General features: G+C 41.5%; 3 protein-coding genes and 1 long non-coding RNA gene across 5 annotated transcripts in view; 2 read left to right on the top strand and 2 right to left on the bottom strand.

Moving 5' to 3' along the window:
- Positions 1-2,804, bottom strand: part of ACTR3 (actin related protein 3) — a 29,848-nt gene extending 27,044 nt beyond the window's left edge. The window contains exon 1 of the mRNA XM_083842704.1: positions 2,584-2,804. Coding sequence (XP_083698830.1) covers positions 2,584-2,627 — 44 coding nt within the window. The 5' untranslated portion in view covers positions 2,628-2,804. The remainder of the gene's footprint in view (positions 1-2,583) is intronic.
- A 21-nt stretch (positions 2,805-2,825) lies between these two features.
- On the top strand, positions 2,826-3,582 carry LOC310901974. The gene is made up of 2 exons (XR_014586358.1): positions 2,826-2,907; positions 2,972-3,582. It is a non-coding gene; the product is annotated as an uncharacterized lncRNA (long non-coding RNA).
- Positions 3,583-14,988: 11,406 nt separating this feature from the next.
- On the bottom strand, positions 14,989-17,477 carry LOC310901307 (uncharacterized protein; the record flags this gene model as incomplete). Its single annotated transcript, XM_083840627.1, has 3 exons — positions 14,989-15,360; positions 15,947-16,640; positions 17,470-17,477. The coding sequence occupies 3 exons, from the start codon at positions 17,475-17,477 to the stop codon at positions 14,989-14,991; spliced, it is 1,074 nt and encodes a 357-aa protein (XP_083696753.1).
- The window catches only part of SLC35F5 (solute carrier family 35 member F5), a 28,958-nt gene continuing 22,807 nt past the window's right edge, over positions 15,352-21,502 (top strand). For both annotated transcript variants that reach the window (XM_083840602.1, XM_083840601.1), the window contains exons 1-3: positions 15,352-15,942; positions 18,430-18,500; positions 20,629-20,705. The gene's annotated coding sequence lies outside the window, so the exon portion shown is untranslated. The remainder of the gene's footprint in view (positions 15,943-18,429; positions 18,501-20,628; positions 20,706-21,502) is intronic.

The raw sequence follows: 21,502 nt of genomic DNA, 5'->3' as shown, positions 1-21,502 counted from the left end.
GCCTAAGCTGTGCAGGCGGGTGCTGAAAAGCACAACTCAGCCATCTCATCCATCTCCCCACCCCCCCCCATCCTTCTCCTTCCCCTTGATGCGAGCTGGCCAAAATACACACGTACACCACTCAGGTCAACAAACTGAACCCAGCTGAATCTGTAGCTACATGCATAAAACATGGAGGAAGACACCCTTGATATCTCTTCTACAACCGCCCTTTTGCTGATTAAGGTTATTAATTTACAGTCCAAGGACTGTCTCTTCCCTGTAAAAAAACTTGGATAACTTGTGCACTTTTCAAGTATTGCCTGTTCTAAACAAGACAGCTTCTTTCAACCTTACTGTATTGGTTATGCTTTCTAAATCTCTTTTCCTGCTTTCAATGGCTCTAACTTGTCTCGTTCACCAAATTAAAGCAAGCACACAGTAACGTAGCTGAAACCTCAGCTGGTCTGCACAGAGCACAAGACTTACATCATTTGTGTGCAGTGATCTTGCTTATACACAGAAAACGTGATGGGGTTTGCATTAAAAAAAAAAAGTTGTGTGATTATGCTATCACATCCCATCCCACTAGAGCACCTGTTTCCTAATTGTCTCAGGCATTAGATTTTTCCTTTATTAATTCACTACTTCACACCTTTATCTACTTAAATCAATGAAATCCAACAAGCCGAACTCTCTGGTGTGCTTTCAACACTAAGCATCTTTGCCCACAATTTTATGGAGCAGAACGTCAGGGAAGAAAGAAGAACCTCGCTCTATCAAGTGCTTAAGAAACAGAAGTGAGAGCAGAACTGTTTGGGTTGTTTTCAAATAAACACGGACTGACAAAATACTACCTTAGAGAGTTCTACAATGACTGGAAAAAAGGATAAGTAAATAAAACAGGCAGAAGATTTGGTCAGCATCATACAAAAGAATGCTAGAGTATGCCCTGTGCAATTAAGTTAGTTAATGGTGTACTTATGTACCGATCCTCTCCAGGAAGATTTGTTTTTAACTCTAAGGTCCCTCAGTATACCTCTCCCATTAAAAAGACAACATGGTTTCTTACACAGCTATATTCTAGCATGCTGTTTCTGCTTGGCATCACTGAAAGCTCTGAGCGAATCTCTTGACTCCAGTGCTCACGACCTGTATTTTGCAAGCCTAGAAAGACAGAATTACTAAAATGGGACTACCTGTAATGCACAAGCACGCAAGATGGAAAGAAGCTTCTACCGGCATGTGGCAGAGTGCATTACAAATCTTGGCTCTGGAAGATAAATAGTGCATACAGACATCATGTTACACTCTTGTATATTTCCATTACTCGCAACTACACACTCTCAGTCCTGCTGTGCTCACCTTCCTTCCATCCCACTGAATTCAAGGTTTTAATTCTTGCTCTAACTACAGGTATGACTTGAACATCTGTACGTTTAACATTTGTATGGAACAGACATACATGCCTGCTCTTCTTACAAACCGATTTGTTAACATCCTACACCAAATGGATTAGCTTGAAGGGAAGACAGGGATGTGCTTTCAAAAAGCAAGTGCCTGGATTTCAAATGAACACGCCCTTTCAGAAGGGTAGTGTAAATATCCATACCTACACTGCATTCACTAAGAAACTTCTTCCACTATTTTCAGGAAGATGGATGAGAAGCGAAACAGAAAGATAAGCCTAGAAACTCGCAGTGGTAGCTGAAGAGCAAGAGCTTTGAACAGACACTACTGTTTCTCATCACAGTAAAACCCCAATGCATAGCAGCTAAAATAAAACACTCCATCTTTAAAACCATATGCAGGGAGCAGCTCGCAGAGCGGTTTTCACTTCCTGAGTGCTCTGCTGTAAGCGGCACGGCGTGACCCTTCCCACAGTCACCTCCGAGGCTTTGCTACCGAGGTCTCCAGAGACACCAAAAGCCGTGCCACGGCGGAAAAGGAGGCTGAATCCCAAGGGCTTTCTCCCGAAAACAGGTTTTAGGCTATATATCACTGGCAATTCATCCTCTTCACCTCCTGGCTGCTGCTAGATAAAAAGAAGAGTTTCTAAAACGGATTTGGTTCAGGTTTGACACTGAAAACTGCCTTATAAGGTATAAAAGCCTGAAAGCAGGAAGAGGCTTTGACAAAACTAAGGAAGTTCCTCTGCGCTTGCTCACTAGCGGGGGAGGCTTTTTTTTTTTTTATCCCCTTCCACAGAGAGAAGTAACAGAGAATAAATGACCCAGACAGCGGCGACAATAACGGGGGGGGCCCCGAGTTAAAGCTACCGAGGGGGGACGGCTGCAGGCAGGGCCCTGAGCCCAGGCTGCCCCTCCAGGAGGGCTCGGGGCTGCTGCCCGGCTCCTGCCCGGCTCCTGCCCGGCTCCTGCCGGCACAGCGCGGCCAGGCAGGGCCGGCGGAGGCCTCCCCGCTGCCGGGCACCGTGAGGGAACCGCGGGTGGATATGCTCCCCGGCCCGGCCCGGCCCGGCCCGGCTCAGCTCAGCCCAGCCCTGCCCAGCCCAGCCCGGCCCCGCATCCCCGGCGCCCCCCGCGGCAGCAGGGGGGGAACGCGCCCGCCTCCCCCCCGAGCTGTCAGCAGCCGCCCGCTCACCCCGTGCCGCAGTCCACCACGCAGGCGGGAAGCCGCCCGGCCATGCTCCTCGGTAGCGGCGGTGCTGGGGACGGCGGCAGCCCTGGGCGCGCTCCGGCTCGGCTCGGCTCCGGGGGGCGAGGGCACTTCCGCAGGGCGGCCGCGCCTCCTCCTCCTCCTCCTCCTCCTCCTCCCCGCCCGGCCCGGCGAGCCCAAGATGGCCGACCCGCCCCTCCCTCCTCCCGCGGCGGCGGCGGCGGGCGCGACAACCGCAGCCCTCCCGCTCTGACGTCCGATCTCGCGGCCTCGCCGTTGCGCGGCGAGGAGAAGTGGAGCGGGCGGGAGGTGTTTTTTTTATTTATTTTATTTCTCTTTTTTTAAATATATATTTTATTTTTTTTTAATACAGTCACCCGCCCCCCTGCCGTCTGAAGGTTCTCCTGAAAGGACAGCATAAGGCCTCCTGTCGAGTCCCCAGCGGAAATAGTATTTTAACACCGAAACCCTGACAAAAGGCAGCATGGTGTTAAGAATGATGAGGGGATGGCTTCCTGCAAGCACTGCCACTGAGGGCCATGGGTGGCTGTCCCTGCAGCAGCACGGACAGACTTCTCCAGGAAAACCGCCACCAAAGGGCAAATACAGAAGTCGATGCTACTTGTTCTGCTTTTTGTTGTTTCCAGAGGCGCCACAGAAGATACTAGGTGGCTGCCTGCAGCCCTGTTAGCACGCAAACCTCTCCCTTGGGAAGGTACCAGATGCCTCTCACCCTGCAGCCTGCTTCCCCTCCGCCATCTTGAAGCCCTCAAGCGTCTTCTCAGCCACAGACGTCCATAGGAGTGTTGACCTGAGGTCTCATTCCTGCTCTGCTGCCCACCTTTAAGACCTCTGTGCTATAATCTCATGTAATCAGAGCCAGAAGCATAGATTCTGCCCCAGATATTTGTCCCAGAAAAAAATCCAGTGGGATCAATGGTGTCCATTGCTTCTTGGGTTTGACCATAACCCCTTTGCCTGGGACACTGCAGCTTTGAACAGGCCAGGAGGCCATTTCTGATTTAGGATAATAAATTGCTCACAGTTCCCTATATGAGAGGCACCATGCTGCTATTTTCTGCTGAGCATAACTATAGTATGTGGCTTATTAGCCTTACCCCTCCCAGACTTTCATACACAGCAACATTGGAAGCCATGCTCTTCCCATTTCTGTTACCCTCTCTTTCCTGTAGCAAAAGCACATAAACCTTCAAATAAGAACAGGTCATGCCCTTGCCCACAACAGAGCAAATGAGATGACAGAAAAGAGATGAATAGGTAAATCAAATCAATGTACACTCGAACTACAAGACTAACAAGTAGCTGTCAGCTGGAAATGACGATAAGTAATGAGGGTTGGCTGTGCAGCTCACCCTACTCCCACACTCCTTTTGAAGAATTTTTCATCCCAAAAGGGGCAAGGATGCACCCTGTTGGGGTTTTGGCTTTCAGATGGAAAAAAATAAAACTGTTCAAGGGGTCACTATTTTCCTTCTCTTCCCACCTTTCACAGTCCTTCAGGCTTTGAAGAAGACTGCTGTGTCTACCAGATCTGGCCCAATTCTTGCCCCATGGTATACTGTAGCCACACATTTTTTGTTTGCTGTCAAAGTATTTTAATATTTTTGCTATTCTTGTATTGTGGCTTTCAGGTATTTTTAGCTTGCTGCTACAGCCGTGGCAACGTGGAGATGTGGGTTTGATGTTGTAATCTGATGTCGCAACCAAGACATATTTGGTTGCCCATCCAGAGGAGTAGTGTCAGGGCTCAGAGTGCACTAATTGACCTTAATGGCATTAATCTGCCTCACCTGGAGACTCTACCCCACACTCCCTGCCCTGAGCACAGGAGCCACATTGAAGCCCTGGGCTCTTAGCCCTTGATTGAGTTATGGTGCAATGTGTGTGGTTCCAGTCTGACTTCCTGGCCCAGTCTTGGGCCTACTTCATCCCTACAGACCTCCCTGTTGGTCACCGGGCTGTGTCTGATGTTGTTTTCCGTTATTGTCACCGTTTCCTGGTTTGCAGTCTGATCTTCTGGATTGACTTTGGACCTGTTTCACCCTGTCTCATGAACTTGTCTGATGATGTGGACTCTTGTTTCAACCTGGTCACTATCTTTGGTTCTGCCCATCTCACCTCACTTAGGTGCTGCAGGACGTGCTCTGGCTGTTACTGCACCTGGCTGCGTGTCCCTCAGGGAAATCACCAACCCTCAATGCATTCTTTCAGTGGTCTTGCTTCCTTGTCCAAGCATTGGTACTTCTCACTTTGATGAGTTATCTTTGAATAAGGACAGCCTTGTTTCTTGAGTTGGCTCTATTGTAGGGTTAGACAAAGGTCAGGGCCAGTGCAAAGGGAAGGGCTAAATACATGCCCTTCAGGTTGAGATTGGAGGGCACAAAAACATCCCTTCATGTAGCAGCTAGACCAGTTCAGTTGTGAAGTCAAGCTACCATCTGGCTTCTGTGGGCTGCTAGAGTTTCCTGAGGAACACAGGCAAGGAATGGAGATACTCAGAACATTAACATTTTTATTTTAATATCAAAGTAAATTATGAATAGAACATAATGAGTCAGTTTGCAGATAATGAAAGGGATTTCTGAAGAATATTCTGTCGGCTGTGAGCTATCCTCTGCTAGAATGTGAAAGATGAATATCTGACAGATTTTCAGAGAAAGTGCAAATAGTCCCTTTCGAATGCATATGCCCATGTATGTTTACCTAAGTACATATTTATCTAAAATAAACACAGCTAGTATATAAAGTACCATGTGGACTTTTCACTTTCTTCTTGGTTTTATCACCTGGTATTCAGGGTTATACATGCACTAATACAACTGCTACATCTGACAGCTGGAGCCCTGGAGTGAGAGAGCAGCTGAGTGCTCCAGTTGCAGGAGTTCACGTAACCCCAAAAAGGAGAATGAGACAAGGGCCAAAAAGATGTGACAAGTAGAAAGCATAGAGATGGTAGTTCTTGTCTTTGTTGTACAGCTTGAGAGCAAGGCACAGAAGGGACGAGCACTGCCTAGTTAGCATGCCTAGCTGTAGTTTTGGTTTTGGACCGTGTAATTGTTAGTGTGCCATGGCTGACTATAATTTATTACCTAATATTTCCAAATGATACTCTAGCTAAACTTTGATAGTAAAGTCAGAAGACAGAGGTAGTAGAACTGCTCTAAAAGTATGCTGATGACTTTTTGCTGACAGAAGAATCTATATTCATACTATATCTATATTCCTCACTATAAAACTTTAAATCAAACACACAAGCACTCACTGTAATGCACTTTACCGAAAATATCCCATGGCTGGATTTTTTCTCACCTTGTCAATATGAGCATTTTCTCTGAACTTGCAGGACACAGGGTGAAAAAAAAAATACTACAGTTCATACAGAAAGTGAAACAAATCTGGTAGCTCCATTCTCCATTAGTGATCTCTTGTTATCAGTTGTGCTCTTCCTGAGTCTGTTTTAAGAATGATATTGAAAAGGAACATGGCTCTTGCTTTTTTTTTTTTTTTTTTTTTTTTTTTTTTAACTAAATTACTGGGGCATTTACAATTGAGAAAACAAAGACTAGGACTTCTTTCAATATTGAGGTGCCAAGCCAATCGATGTTTCACAAGGGAAGGAGTTGAAAGACTAAAGTCTCTGGCCGTGAGCTCTCAAGTTTCATTTTATTAGTCTTTCCAGATGCGGCTCTTCAGGTGGCTGTGGACCAAGACCCCAGTCCAATAAACTTAAGGTGAAAGATTTCTCTCTAAGTAATATTATCCCACCTCATTGTACCACAAACATTTTTGCTGTACCGCTCATCAAAATTCAAATACATCAATTTAAATTTCAATACTGATTCCTTTACAGACCCTTTGTAGTTTCATGCATTGGTACGTCAATTATCTTTGTAGATATTTTTACTGTAGGAGTCTTGTGCTCACATTACAAAATTGAGCCTATAAAGCTAAAACTCAGCTAGACCCAGCAGGATTGCAGTGATGAATAATATACTTCAAAACTTTCTTGCATTTAAATGTTTTCCAGCCCTTATTTATTTCTTCAGTACAGGAGCAGTAGGAAAGGACATTTTGTCTCTTTGCATGTTATAATTTTCTGAATCTTTTCATCCTATTTTGGCCAAAAGTCAGTTCCAAACATATGCAAAGCTTTTAGCTGTTTCAGGATGTACCACAAATAGATTTTTTTAATGTGTAGAGGCAATGTCTTAGTATGTTCTCAATCTCTCCAAAGGAATTGGAGTAAAACCCCAAATTGTTTTTATCTGGCACTGTCCTGTACAGCAGCCATAATTCAGCAGTATCATCATCCTATGATGCACAATTGTTCAGCTTTTATAAGCACGGTTGGATTGCATGTGACCTTTTCCTGAATATCTGTGATAAGAGAAGTAATTATCATTGGAGAGCATACTCCTTGTGTTGCTTTTAGGCAGTTTACAATGTAAATAGAGAACAAGAGAATGCAGATGAATACAAATGCATAAGGAATGAAAAGAGAAAAGTTGAGAAGTAAAGTGTTCCTATTAGTCAACAAGTAAACACGGGAACAATCTAACAGTTTGACTCAGAGGGAGGTAATTTTCAGACAACTTTCTGCAATTTTATATTACACACAAAAAAAAAAAAGTCTTTGGACCCCAATCTTTTGCATGAAGTGGGTACAACTTAGTAGCTCTGGCAGCATTAGATATTGAAATTTTGCAAGTCCTCCAGCTTGGAGAAATGCAGACCTAGACAAAAGCATTACAGATCACGTACTGAACTTAGTGGGAAGCTTTTCAGCATCCTGCTCATTCTGGATCATTTTCACGCAGGTAATGGCCTGCCCTTGTGCATGCAGAAAGAGCAACTCTGTGATTTCACATATAGATTAAGGCCCAGGAAGCACACTGAAGTGCAAGGAACAAGAAGAAACAAAAGGAACTAAAGTCACAGGGGTGCAGCAATTTTGGAAATGCCCAGGAGAGTATGATTAAAACAAGCTGAGAAGCTGAGCTTGCCCTCATCAGCGTGTTGCCACTTAAACTCGTATAAATTGAACTTAAAAGGTGGGTTCATTTCCAGTACATCACACTGAACATACCTTAAGGCCAGGAACGACTGACAATAAAAGCTAGAGAAACAACCAAGGTAAATCAGGTCTCAGTTGTTCATTAGACAATATTCACTTTATTGCATGCATTTCTTATGAAGTACATTGCTTAATAATTTATCCATCATGTTCTGAATATTTTAATATAAGGAAGTTTTACCAATTGTTGGTGAACAAATACAGAGAGCTAAACAAGAAAACTCTTTACCGTGATATTTGATATATGTAGATCTCTACCAGGAAGGGCCACAAGCAAAATTACAATGTTACTGGTTGATTTTGGCATAGCTATAGTAGCAACCATATGGGAGACATGTAATTTCATGGAGCTGCACATGGTGAAGTCATGGCAAATTATCAGGATCTCATTTGATGTGGCTGCTCTCCAAGATTTCTGACTTAGATGAACTAAAAACATTAACTTTCAAAATATATTTAGTCCAATGATATTTTTTCAAAATAATGAACAGGAAAAAAAGCCTATGGTCCTTTATACACTGAAACAAGTAAGGAGTGAGAGAAACTTACAAACAGGAGCCTGTTTATACCCCTTGATTATTATGGTGATGACACCACTACTGCCTATTATATTTGCTAGGAATAGCAACAAAATGTGCATCAAAAAATAAACCAGAAAATACAAAGGAAGAAGTAGACTGAAAAAGTGATGACTTAAATAGAAACTCGGTTTTCTGGACAGAGCCAAAATCTGCAAAAGTCACGCTGTCTGGAGAAACACTGAATTCCTGTTAAAGCTTGCTTTTGCATTCAGAAATACTTGTCTGTATGCTACTATTCTGTGATTTCTCGTAACAAGTATGTCTTGTTCCTTTATAAAAGTTTGTGTGAGGGCATTAGCGGAGTGATGCAGCAGTATTCCCAGCCCAGCCAAATGCCGTCTGATTCTCTGCCTTTGTATTGTACCCGTACTGCACAGACTCCACACGCTCACACCTGGGAGATGAGGAATAAAAGCACGTAGCTTGGCCACGGTCAGGAAATCTGTGCTTTCTTATGTAATAGAGCTGTTCTTACATGTTCCGAGTTGTACCTACTTTCTTGGCTGGAACAAATTTGCATTACTACCTTCTTCATAAGACTTCTAGATAGTACACACTTAAGAGAAGTGAAAAATTCAAGCATTCACAGTTGAAGAATCCACTTGCCTTAGTGGGTGCATGGAAGGCATCAACTTCCATGTTCACCATGTCATGAAAAATTGATTCAACTAAAACTCATAACTTGCAAACATGTAAAACACCTTTTTTAACTTAGTGTTTTTTCTTATTATTTAAAAATGTCAGTCGTGCTAAATCACACCACTGTCTGAAGTTTAGCAGGCACTGCAGGTATCTGTAACCACTGAGATTTCCAGCAAAGCAAAGAAGCTCACTGGAGTAAAACCAAGCCTTGAAGAAGTGACAAGTACAATTGCAAGAGAAGTGCCAGATCACAGATTCTTAGAACACAGGAAATAAATATCCAAGAGGGCCACCTCAGAAATGCAGGAGCATGATGATTCATAGAGCATGCAATGATGCCATGGCTTTTTGAGCAAAAGCCCTGCTGTGACAAGCCTTTAGAGTTACTCAAACATTTGAAGCTGCAAGCAATTGAATCTATGATAGGTAAACAAGTTAGTCTCTGTTCTGAAACACTTGTTCAGGCTTTAACAGATGTTCACCAACTTTTGAGAAGGTTTTGCTGCCAATATTTGACCTCCCATTCTAAAGTGCTTTTCATAAGAGGATGCTTTAGAAACACTCACATTGTACCTTTTGGGCATTTTTCCTTGTTTTGTGGCTTTTGGAAAAAAATATGATCTTCAGTTGATTCAAACTACTGACTCGTCAGATTAGCTTTTAGAAGAAAAAAAAATTAAAGACCACAAATATCCTTGTAGTGTCATGTTATTATTCATTTTGTATTTAGTTCAAGAAATTAGGGGAGGAGACTTTGGAGCTCACATAGACAGATGCCCTTCTCTGGATCAAGCAGAGTGCTAGTGAAAAATGGTACCAGCCTTTCCAATCGGCTGGATATTACAGCATCCACAGTTCTATTGGCTAAGCTATGAATAAGTACTCCCTAATTTGCTTTAGACGAAATGAGACGTAACTAAAAATATCCTCTCTGATGGGTTAAATAATGTGTCTGCTTCCTCTCTAGCAGAATAAGGAATGCTCTCTCCAACAGAGCTGGGGGCATGCAGCATCTTTTTCAATTATCACAACTATGTGGAGCCCAAGTTTGACTATTAGTCAAGTGGGTCAACAGTGGAAACCCTTCAAAAACACTGTGTTCCTTACAAAATAAATCTATTTCTAGTGACAATGCTGCATGCGTAAAAGTGGAAAAAATTTCAAGGCACTATTTCTGAATGCTCAGTACTTCTACAATAGGTTTATTCAGTCTATTTGGTAATACGTAGAGAAAGAAACTCTTAACACATTTCTGTGAACTTGACATTTCTTGCTTGTCCTGCTGAAAGACTGCAGGAAATTTTCCAAAAATAATACTTTAATCAAACATAAAAAATAATAAAAGTTGATTTGCAGTTCTACATTGTTGTGTTAGACATCATCAGGATTTTAAGGATGTCTTTGAAGAAGACCACAGAAAATTTGTGAGAATGTGCTTGTGTGTAGTATCTTAAACATAACAAAACCAACAAGCATTTTATCCAAGTGTTTCACTCACTCTGCTGCTTTTGAAAAACTGTACTACGCAAATACTGTGGCAAATGTTATTAATGAATGTGTTAAGTGAATGTGAAATTATAATGAATGTGTTAAGTTGGGCAACATTTTATAGACAAACAGGTAAGACGAATTGTGTTAGCCCTTACTGCAAGAATGAGGACATTAGAACACTTATTTGGAGCACTACATGCTTTCTCAAGTTGGTGTGCTAGCTTGAAAGCCTGACAACTTGAAAGCCAGCTAGCTTAACCTTTAATGACAAAATGTTTTGAAACCTTACTATCTGAAGACAATGCACTGGCAAAGCCCAAAATCCATAGCACTGTCAGTGCAGTTTTTCCTCTGATAAACTTTTGGTTTTGGTGTAACTTAAGAGTCTGCACTGAAGAGACTATAGCTACTTTTTACTTTATAGGATGTGAAAAACAGAAACTGTCCTGGATTTCCCTGTGGAATAACTTCCAGTTTAATCCCTTTGCATGTTCTACATATAGAACCTACATACACAGTATGCCTCCCATGGCAATACTGTGAGAATCAGTACAGAACATTTGTTCCTTTGCTTTAGGCCCTTTTTATGAGAACACCTGACTTATCTTGAATATCGTGCATGCCCAGCAAGGGATCAGTTAACTATTAGCATATTGGGCAATACTTCAATTCACTTTCAATCGTACCTTATGTTGCAATTAGCCTCAGTGAATCACTGTGATTATTCATACAGGAATGTACAAAAACACAAATATCAAAATCTGTTCTATGTTCTCTTGAACATACAGGGTCAGATTATATGCAAACCACATAGCATTGTGCTAAGGAAACTGCCTGGCTTGACGTTTAGAAAGTTGCTTTTCCGGGAATATTCAGTGTAAGTAAAAATCACATTCAATTCCCCATCAAGAAACATTTCTTTTTTCTGATTGAATCTCCAGACAGAGCAGGTACCCACACATGCACTGCTTTTGGTATTCTTGCCAACACGTGTGAAGGTTACGCATGCAGTCCCTTCCTACGCTTATTATTTTTCTCAATAGCATGGTGAATGTGGGATTCAGAGCACTTCTGAAGGCTTACTTTCCATTTACTTTTTGTTTTGCTTGGACAGGCTTCCAAATGGTCTTTTAAATTGCCTTTTCTAACAAATTAATTATGATCACAATTTATCAACTGAAAATAATTGAGTAATAGCAATTTAGTAGTATTTCCAGTTTGGGAAATCCCATTACCAAAAATAATAACAATAATAATAAGCCTGTAAGAGTAAAGAGACTCAAGTAAGTGACAACAGCTATGCCAGACAAGTTGTTTTACTAGTCTGTAATCTCATTAGTAGATAATATTTGCAAGTAATGTTCAGTAGGAAGCAGAAAAGGCTCTGGAGTCCAGTTCATTTTCTAAAGCTATTAAAAGCAATACCTGATAAAAAGCTACATTGCAAAAATATTTGTGGGTTTTGCTTCTAAGACATCTGCAGCATAACATTTTTCCTTTAAGTACTGGTAGTTTTCATACTAATGAGCATACATTTTATTGCAAATAATACATTTCTAAGCACTGAAGTCTTACAGCTTTGTCATATGATGAAACAGGTAATAGTAACCATATAACAGCTCAGCAAGGGTCGAAAATACGAAACGTTAGTAAATATATGAAAGAAGACTGAGAGCAACGTGGAAATCATAATTATCATAGTCTGACTCAAAATATGTCCTGAATTTTATGTTTTAATTTCAGTATCTCAGAAATTGGATCAGAAGTCTGGGAAGGCAGCAAAGGTAGTTGAGCAATAGAACCATTGCCTCAAGCAGTGGTGGTTTCATGCAAAGCGGGACTTGGGATGTGAGGACACATCAAGGACAGCTGAGGATGACTATGATGACTTTAAAACACAAATGGTGCAAAGAAGGTGAAGTGGAACAGCTAGTAGAAGCTATGCAATAAGATTATTAACCAGTGGGCTAAGAAAGCAAAACAAAGCGTTTTCTTTTACACTGAGAAACTACCTAAATAAATCCTTAGCAGTTAATGTTTTACAGTACAACTGGGTTTAACAAAGGAATTAGACAAGTTCATAGGTCCATCAGGGGCTATTAAATATGTTGGCTGAATTACAGACTTCCAGATAAGGATGCTGTAAACCATTTATTTCTAAAACCCACAAGGATGTTCCATAGAAACAACTCCTGTGTAATTGCCCCATTTCCAATACGCTTTTCCCAGGTATCCATTACCAGTTGTCATAGAGACCTGATTCTGAGGTAGATGGATTTTTGGTGTAACCCAACAGAATAATGCAAACACTCTGCTGTGTTCTCTACCAAGTCTAGCCCTGCACACCTGGACTGCATCCTTCCCCCAAGGAGAAAAGAAATTGATCGAAACTGAGTTTTTCAGTTTAAATTTTAGTATAATTTCTTCTGCTGCTTAGTCCTTTACATCTTATTCATCAAAGATCTGATCCAAATCCTTCTGAAGAAAGCATTTGTCTAAAATAAACAGATAAAATTTCTTTTGTAAAGTTCTAATGTGAGACTTACTGAAGTATTTTATTTCCTTTTTGGGATCTGATCCATTTCATCCAAATCAGCTATTACGTTCTTGTAAGTAGAACATGCAAGAGCAGAAACTAAATTCTAATTCTCTTTATAAATGCAATTTAGCAGGTCTGTAAAATAAAATCGAGGATATTTTCTCTTATGAAAATATTACAGTGCAGCTGGGAAGTAGATATAATTTTGCCTTGCCTATAAATGTGCTATTTATGTAACTGTAAAATATTCACCACAACAGATATAAATATGCAATATATGTATACTGGCAATATACTTAGAGTTTTATTACATGGGATTACTCAAACTAATTCTAAAAGGAACAGTAAAAAAAGGGGAAATCATAGTAGTTTCTTTCGGAGAAGACACAAGATCATCATGTGTACTTGTACAATAGGAAGCAAATTACTTAGTCAAGAGCTAAAAATATGAGTCCTGTGATATTTCTAAGTGTAAAAAATGCAGGCCTGTGGGTTTCTTACAATGTTGACCCATTTTTATTCAAATGCCTCAAGAACCACAGCCTAAGTGCCTCATCATGTGATGAAGAAATGTCTGGCACTCCACCTTAAGATCTGCAGTTTGCTTGCCTCAGTCAAAATGTTTAAAACTAAAACAATACCGGCTTGGATTTAGCTGTGTTGCTGCCCTGAGGTGCGAACTCCATAGCCTCATAAAGAAGAAAACTTGCATACAAGGGAGGACATATGAAGCTACGCTCAGAAAGACAGTTTCAATTCATCATTGGGATTTCATATCCTTTCCACTAAGAGACTGAGAAGAAAATACATAAAATTGGTGCATCTCCAGATATTTTGCCGTCCCTTTCACCAGTCCCTCCACTTTTCAGGTACAACAAACTGAGCTGAGCTTTATTATGCTAGGCCTTCAAAGGTGAGGTCACTTTTTCCAGAGTTTTTCTTCCACTGCATGATCAGGTAGGACAGAAAACATTGGGAATCTGCACTTTTTGTGTTGCTGTGGGTGCTCTTTCTGTTCACGTCAACGTATGCAGCTTGATTTTAGTAAATTATAGAACAATCAGTTCATTTTAATATGTTGTGCATAAAAATTTCAAAAATTTTTTTAGTGAAAGCACCATTAGTTATAAAAAGTTGTTATGTGTAGTCTCTCTGTCAGTGCTGTAGTCATAACTTTTTGGCTGTCTTCTCAGGTTTTGCCACATATTAACTAGGTGACCTTGGATAAGCTATGGAAGTTTACCAAGTTCCAGTATAAATACTTAGAGGAAGGATGTGCAAGATCAAAATAAAATTAGATGCTGTGAGATGCGTACACACTTTCATAATTACATTTTATATTATTTTCAGCTCCTCCAAATTCCACAGAAAGCACTATTTCTAGAGAATTGTTTTTTTTTTCCCTACAGCTTTAACTAATTAATTTTATCTATAATCTCTTTTGAAAGTTGTGAAGTCAAAATTTAATAATAAAAGCACCATTCTGCATATTTTGTCTTGAAGGCAGAAGACAGTAAGGACCGAAGCACAACATATCAATACAGTATCAGTTATATATTCAATATTTTTTTTTGAAATAAAAAGTTTAAACCAAGAGCATAATTCACTGCATTCCCTGTATTGTTTAAGCTATAAATGCTTCAAGGCAGGTACTGTTTATCATACTACTTCTAACAGTTTTATGTGGCATCAAACTTGTTGGATGTCTCTTAGTGCTACCACATGCAAATAAAAATACAGCTATATTAAGAAATGAAGACTCACTAAAAGAAAAAAAAAGTTTAATTAGGACTATAATTTCTTAGTTCTTTTCCTATTAAGAAGCAGCTTTTCTTTGTATCGTCAACAGCGTATGCATCTCAAATGTAACGCACCACTTTGTCTATCCAGTTTCACTTTTTTATTCTGTTAAAACTGTGTTGATAGCAAAGTAGCAATCTATTTTGAGAATTTAATTAGTTGCCGCTACTTCCTGGTCCTCTGAGATTTTGTATCGCAGGCTGCAGAGATCTATGTCTTCATGGAACAAAGCTTCTGCCACCTCAGTGTATTTCAGGACATTTCTCAAGGGCCTCGCTCACTGTTTTTTTTTTTCTTTCTTTCTTTCCTCTTTTTGACGTACTAGTTTCAAGCTCCCTCCCACTTCTCCAATCTAGTTCTTTAGCTTGTGCTGTTCCTCCGTGCGTTGCTTTGGTTTTGACCTGCTTATCTCCCTCCGGTATCTCGCTGTTTGGAAGAGACCGCATAAACGCTGGACGATGACTTCTAACCGAAGGAAATTCTCTTCCATCGAGGCTGTTTTGTCCTATTTCTTTTCTGGGAGCAGGCTGTATGGTTCTGCTGAAGCCCGCAGCCGCCCTGCTCTGCACGACCTGGCACGGCGCTTCCCAGCCACAGGGGGGTGACCGATGCTTCTGAAGAAACAACCAAAAGCCCCGTTTTAACATCCCTTCTCCCAAGCCCAAGAAATCTGGGTGTAGTGAAACGGCAAGGTTTCAAAGCTGTTTATTTATAATTATTTAGCATGCTAACGCAGCTAGCCCGGCCGGCGAGGCAGGGCTCTGCCGAGCACCTCGCAGCCCCTTCCTCCTCCGGACGCCTGCTGAAGGCCTAATGCAGCCCGAGGGCGGCAGTGGGGAGAAAAGGCCCGCAGAGGGCCGTACCGAGAGGCGACAAACCCCCTCGGGCTGCGGGGTGCGAGGGGGAGCCCCAGCGCCGCCATTTCGGGTTGAAGGGCGCTGCTCCCGCCGAGGGGCGCCCGGGCAGGGCTGGCGGGCGGCTGGACGGGGCCGGGAGGCTCGATGGGGCCGGGCGGCTGGACGAGGCTGAGAAGCTCGATGGGACCGGGAAGCTCGATGGGGCGGGACGGGGCGGTCGCTCCCGTGCTCGGGGCTGGGCTCTCTCCGCGCCTCCATCTTGAGAGGGAGGGCAGGGGGAGGGTAGCGGGCGGCGCCGCCGCCGCCGGTCGTAGCTGCGGGCCCCCCGGCGGCGCTCAGGTACCTCCGCCGAGGCGGGCAGGGGGCTGCGACGAGCCCCCCCGAGCGGCTGCGGGCGGTGGGTGGTGAGGGGAGGCGGGCAGCGGAGCCCCCCCGCCCGCTCGGCCCTGCCGCCGGGGGGGTGCCGCGGGCCGGAGGCCTCGCCCGCCCCGTGCCCGAGCCGAGGGGGCCGAGCGGGCGGTGCGCGGCCGTGCCCCGCCGGGAGCCGCCGTTCCTCGCCCCGGGGCTGCTGGGGGCGTCCGGCGGGGGTCGGCCCGGCGGGAGAGGCCCCCCCCGGTGGGCCGTAGGGCCGCCTCCCTCCCCGGGTCGTGCGGCCCCTGTTCGGCCCGGCCCGGCCCCTGCTGCCGGTGTCCCCGCGGTGTGCGGTGTTTGCTTTGGGAGGGCAGGAAGAGCCCGTCCTTCCTCCTCCGTGAGCCCCAGGCTGTGTTTCTTTCCCCTCGGCCGTCTCCTTGTTCTGGGGCTGACTCGCTTCCCGCTCCTCGTTCCTGCGGCTTTCGCCGGAGATAAGCGGGAAGGAAGGGAGGAGAAGCCCCCGTCCGGGCTGTGCACGCCTGTGTCTGGTTTTGGTGGTTTTCCCCGCTTGCCTGGAAGGCTCAGCTTTCAGGTGGCGGTGACATGCGATTCTGAAGGCTGCTGTGCTTGTTCTTATCAGAGGTCTGCGGCTGTTTATCCCGTGACAAAGTGCGATATGTTTAGATCTGGCAGGATTACACGGGTAACCTGTGAAGTAGATGTCACTTGTAATTCTTAGCTGTTACTAAATGTATAACTACAGGTGTTTAACAGATGTGTGCTGCTCTGTACATGATAACAGTTAAAGAGCTCTGGCAGCTTGACATTATTTTTTTCATCTCTTTTTTATTGGAAGGAAGGAAGAAGCAAGGCAATGTCAGTTTCACTTGTCAGCTTTCACTGCCAACCTGAAGCTACTCGCTAATTCCTGCGGTGCTAGGGGCGTGTGTCCAACGGGGTACAGTCATGCAGGGATGCTGGCGGACTGGAGCTCTGCGGTTACATGCTGGAACAGCTGATAGGCACTGCTACGTAGGCAATAGATTAGTATAATGCATTATTCAAAAGTCATGAAAAAAGTTTGCATAAGCTTAGTTTTCATATACAGGAATAGTAAGTACAGAATTAGGAAACATTTTGAAGTGTTCACATTATACCTTAGGTACCAGGATCCAGCTGTACCATAACAGTTTGAAATATTACGTAGATTTTCCAGTATGGTCTACTAGCAGATTCCCAAAGTACCTCTTTATGTGAAGTTAAACTCTCTTTTTTTTTTTTTTTTTTTTTGGTAGCAAACTTGTTGTGTTCTCTGTGCCTATTTTGGGCTTGTATAACTTTTCATTTAGCTAAGAATGGTGATCTTTACCTGCAGTACCCGATACTGGCATGAAAAACTTGGTTCAGTTTCCTGTTTTTCAGTATTTTGCTTCATTATATTCTGCAGGAAACTTGCCCTGCATGAAGATTACAGGGCTTTAAGGGAGCACGATTGTCATATTGCATAAGTCTCACCTTACCATCTCTTTTGAAGATTTTTGCTTTTACTATCATCCAGTGATACCTCTTGAAAGTTCAGTGGAGGTCAAACTTGTGTTAGTTGAACATTGCTTTAATGTATATTTCCAGATTTAGAAGGAGGGAAAGTCAGCCACTTTACCTTCAGTTTTTTTTTTCTGATTAGTCAAAGCAGTGTCTCTGTTTGTCTTATCTTGAAAGTAATCAAACACAAAGTGAGAATCACCTGACGGTGACAGTACATATTCAAGGAGGGGGGTTGTATCCCAGAACTTGTATGATTGGAGCAGCCAGTATAACTGGAAAAACTAAAACTGTTTCTTCTGTGTGCAAGCCCTATCTTGGTATGTTGTCTCTTATATTGTATGTGAAATAATCTTGAGTAAATACAAGGAGGAATTTCAAGTTGACTTGTCCGCACTATAGCTTGTGACTGAGCTTCTCTTCTGGGTCTCTTGTTATTCTTGTTATCGAGTACTTCTTCAGAGGTTTTGTTTGCTTTGTAAAACAGCTTGGGGCAATAATCTTGTGCTGCAATGATTTTTTCAGTTCTTGTAATGACCTCTTCCCTAATCATCAGTAAATCAAGAGTGATTTCATATTTTGTGAACTTCATGTAGTTTTCCTTTTTAGGGTTGAACTCTTGATGTGGAAAAAACATGATAGTGTGCCCAAGGAAATACTCAGTGCTATAGAAACAAGATTGCACATTAAGTACCAGTAGTGGAGTTATACGTGCTGTCCTAGACATCACTACTTGCATTTTTAACGTAGTAAGAGTTGGACAGGCCTGTTGTGTACATACGTTGTGGATTACATTTGAGAGACCATTTAAAAAAAAATCTTTTGAGCATCATAAAGTGGTGGTGACTCAAGTGATCTAAGATACAGTATGTTAAAAAACAAAATACAGCGATGTGACAAGGAATGTTAAGTACTTTCTTTTTTCTTCTGCAGAAGACCTTCATGTAACTGGCTGAAAAATGGTTCTACAAGATGACAACCCCAACTCTAACACTATTGAAATGGTAAATAAAATTAAAAAGACTTTAAAAGATAGACGTGCTGTTTGCTGAAAATCATAATGGTATCAAGAAATGCATTTGACATGAATATTCCCTCAAATGTCTCATTTCAACCAGTATCTTTAAAATTATACTGTGTGGAAATGACATTTTCCTATAACGGAAACAGAAGGCAAACGTAGACTAAAGCGTCTACTAGATTTAATAGGGTGGAATATTTTATTTACTTCTAAACCATCATTTCTATTTCATCCTATGTGTCATCTGGTAGCTTAAATTTATCATGGGTTTATGCACTTCATGAATTTAAGTGTTTTATAATGGGGAAGCCGTGTTCTTCAAGAGAAAGACCCTTCTCTTGCATGGTTCTCAGTTTAGGTCTCAGATGTGATATTAATATGCTAAACTATTATCCTGAAATGAACTTATTCTTGCTAATAATCATTGAAGGGAGTTCTGTGCGACCAGCTCCACAAGGTCTACAGCCCACAGCACATCTTGAGGGCTGGTAGGGGGTAACATACAGTTCTTGCATGATAACTAAATTTGGGTGTAAATTCTGAATGTGGTTACTTGAGTACAGCTAATATGGATTAAGTAGGGATGGAAAATATGCAACTGAATGGTATCTTTAGCTTAGTGATATTTCATTTAGTGTGCATGGAGAAAAGAATTTTTAAGCATCTTTTTTTCTTTCTGTTTATTTCTGTTAATGTTATATACGATTACTTCTTTTGGGACATAAATTAGGCCTGAACAAACTGCTTGAACTTTGTCTGGATAAATATTTTCTGGTTTAGGTACTGATTATCTGAGATGCTGATTGTAATCTCCAGTTACGTTGATAGCATAAGGAAAATATGACCAGCAGCTGTTTGCATGTGAGGGCACTGAACTAGACAGGCATCAGAATGTACAGTGTGTACATTGTGTATGTGGTATGTGAAACGGATAAGCATATGCCTGTGTCTTCAAAGTGCATCTTCAAAACTGTTTTGACTTGTTTTAGTCATTCAGAAGACTGTATGGTGAAGGGATTGAATTTGCTGTATGCTAAGCAGTGTGTAAATCTTGATGAGTTCAGCGGGGGCTGAATTATAAACTTATGTGATCTATCTTTATAGTCTTCCTCTTAATCTAATTTAAAATAAATGAGAAGCATCAGTTAAACTCTTGTAGGAGGTAAAAGTTAATAAACTTTTAGGCAAGCGTGAGAGGTAATCACAGGCAAAATTTCAGCTAAACATTTAGTGCTGCCCTTACTGCTACATCTTCTTATACACAGTAATTTGTTACTTACTGATATGGGGTGTACATATATATATAGGGTATATGATACCGAGCATCCCTATATAATGATGAGCAACACGTAAAATCATGTTTCCATGAGTAAGAAAAGAAAAAACCTTCCAGCACTTCTGAGCAATAAAACTTGCAGCTTTATTATTCTTGTTTGTCAGTTCCAGTTTGGTTGTGCATCCTTTTGTTGTGCATCATATATTTGCTAATGTCTGGATTTGCATATGGTTAGATATTAGATGGGCTCCTGGTTTGTACAGTATAACGCTTTTCCTCAATCCATAACATATTATGGTTCTTTTTCTATATAACAATTAAAAAAAAAAGTGTTAATAATAATACTGTATCAAAGCAAGGAAAGATGATGCACTTACACCAGAAATAATGTGGAAGTGTGCCATCTGTCTAGGTTTTTTAAAAGGCTGAAAAGCCTATATGCTCTTCCACTGCTTTCCTAATTCTAACACTTCAATTTTTGCTTAGGAACGTAGGCTTGAGAAACAAGATCTTTCACTGCATTGCTTATAAAATTAGAACTAAATATTGCCATCTTCTTCCTTCTCATGTGAGCCTCTTGCATTCAGTTAATAAGGAAGGGACAATGTTCTTTGAAATAAAGATAGTAAATGATCCTGTTTTCATGCAATTCAGTGTTGTCCTCCCAGCATTTTTTATGTGGACCAATTGTTGAGGTTCTATATTTGTATATCTCTAACATCTAGGACTTGAGCTGCAGTAGATGCTTGTTGAACTTGCAATTTTAGAAAATATTTTGTGAAGCTAATTGTATAATATATGCACACATTTTTCAAAATGTTGTCTTTCTTTTTAGGAGACTATCTTCACTGTGACGTGATGTGTGAAGTTTGTTAGCATTTTTTTGTTTGTTTTTTACACTTATTGTGGAAGGTATGTATGCGAAAAGTAAAGCTTATTCTTTCTATGTTCTTTTTTTATTGTAGTTTATTGCTGTCAATGTGCAGAAGCCAAATATAAAGAAATGTGTGGAATTGTTATTTCATTGCAAGTTTGGAAATACCAGTGATTTGTCAATAAGTTGGATAATGTGGCTGTCTAAAAATTCCCAAAATACTAGTTTCTATCCGTCTTTGCATTCTGTGTGACATTTTACAGGTTTTAATTCTATCCTGAAACTTTTTATGTAACATTCAGTAGGGTTCTGCTGTTCTTTTTTATTTGTCTTTTGATAAATTGTGGGTGAGGTATGAAAAATCAGGTACTAAAAAGGACATTGTCCTAATGAAAGAAATGCAAATTAAAAAACAATGTTATAGACACTTTTAGTACTGTCACTTAACCATTTTTTAGTCATCTAGTAGCTTGAAGATGCATCTTGCTACATGATCAAGAGTTGGTAGTCACATTTTCTTGTTAAGCTTTTTTTTCTTGTTATGGGAGAATGATGCAAAGAGTGATCTATTAGGCACCCAAAAATGTTAAACAGATACCTTGCAAATCTAGCAAGGCAGTAGCTGCTATTGCTGTAACATATTAAACCCCTCAATTTTGAGGTGTAAATATGTGCTTTTTAATTTGAATTTTAAAATCTACGTATAGGTAGAAAAGAAAATGTGTAACATGTACTTATGCTCCGAATAGCTTCATATGTAACCTCTAGTCTGCAGAGTACAAGGAATTTTATTGTCCTTTACTTCACTCCCACTGAAGGATCCTCATGCTAGGAA

Source organism: Anser anser (assembly GCF_964211835.1).
Source record: "Anser anser genome assembly, chromosome: 6".
NCBI classification, from domain to species: Eukaryota; Metazoa; Chordata; class Aves; order Anseriformes; family Anatidae; genus Anser; species Anser anser.
Note: the sequence above shows the minus strand (reverse complement) of the source record. Positions and strands in the feature narration are given on the sequence as shown.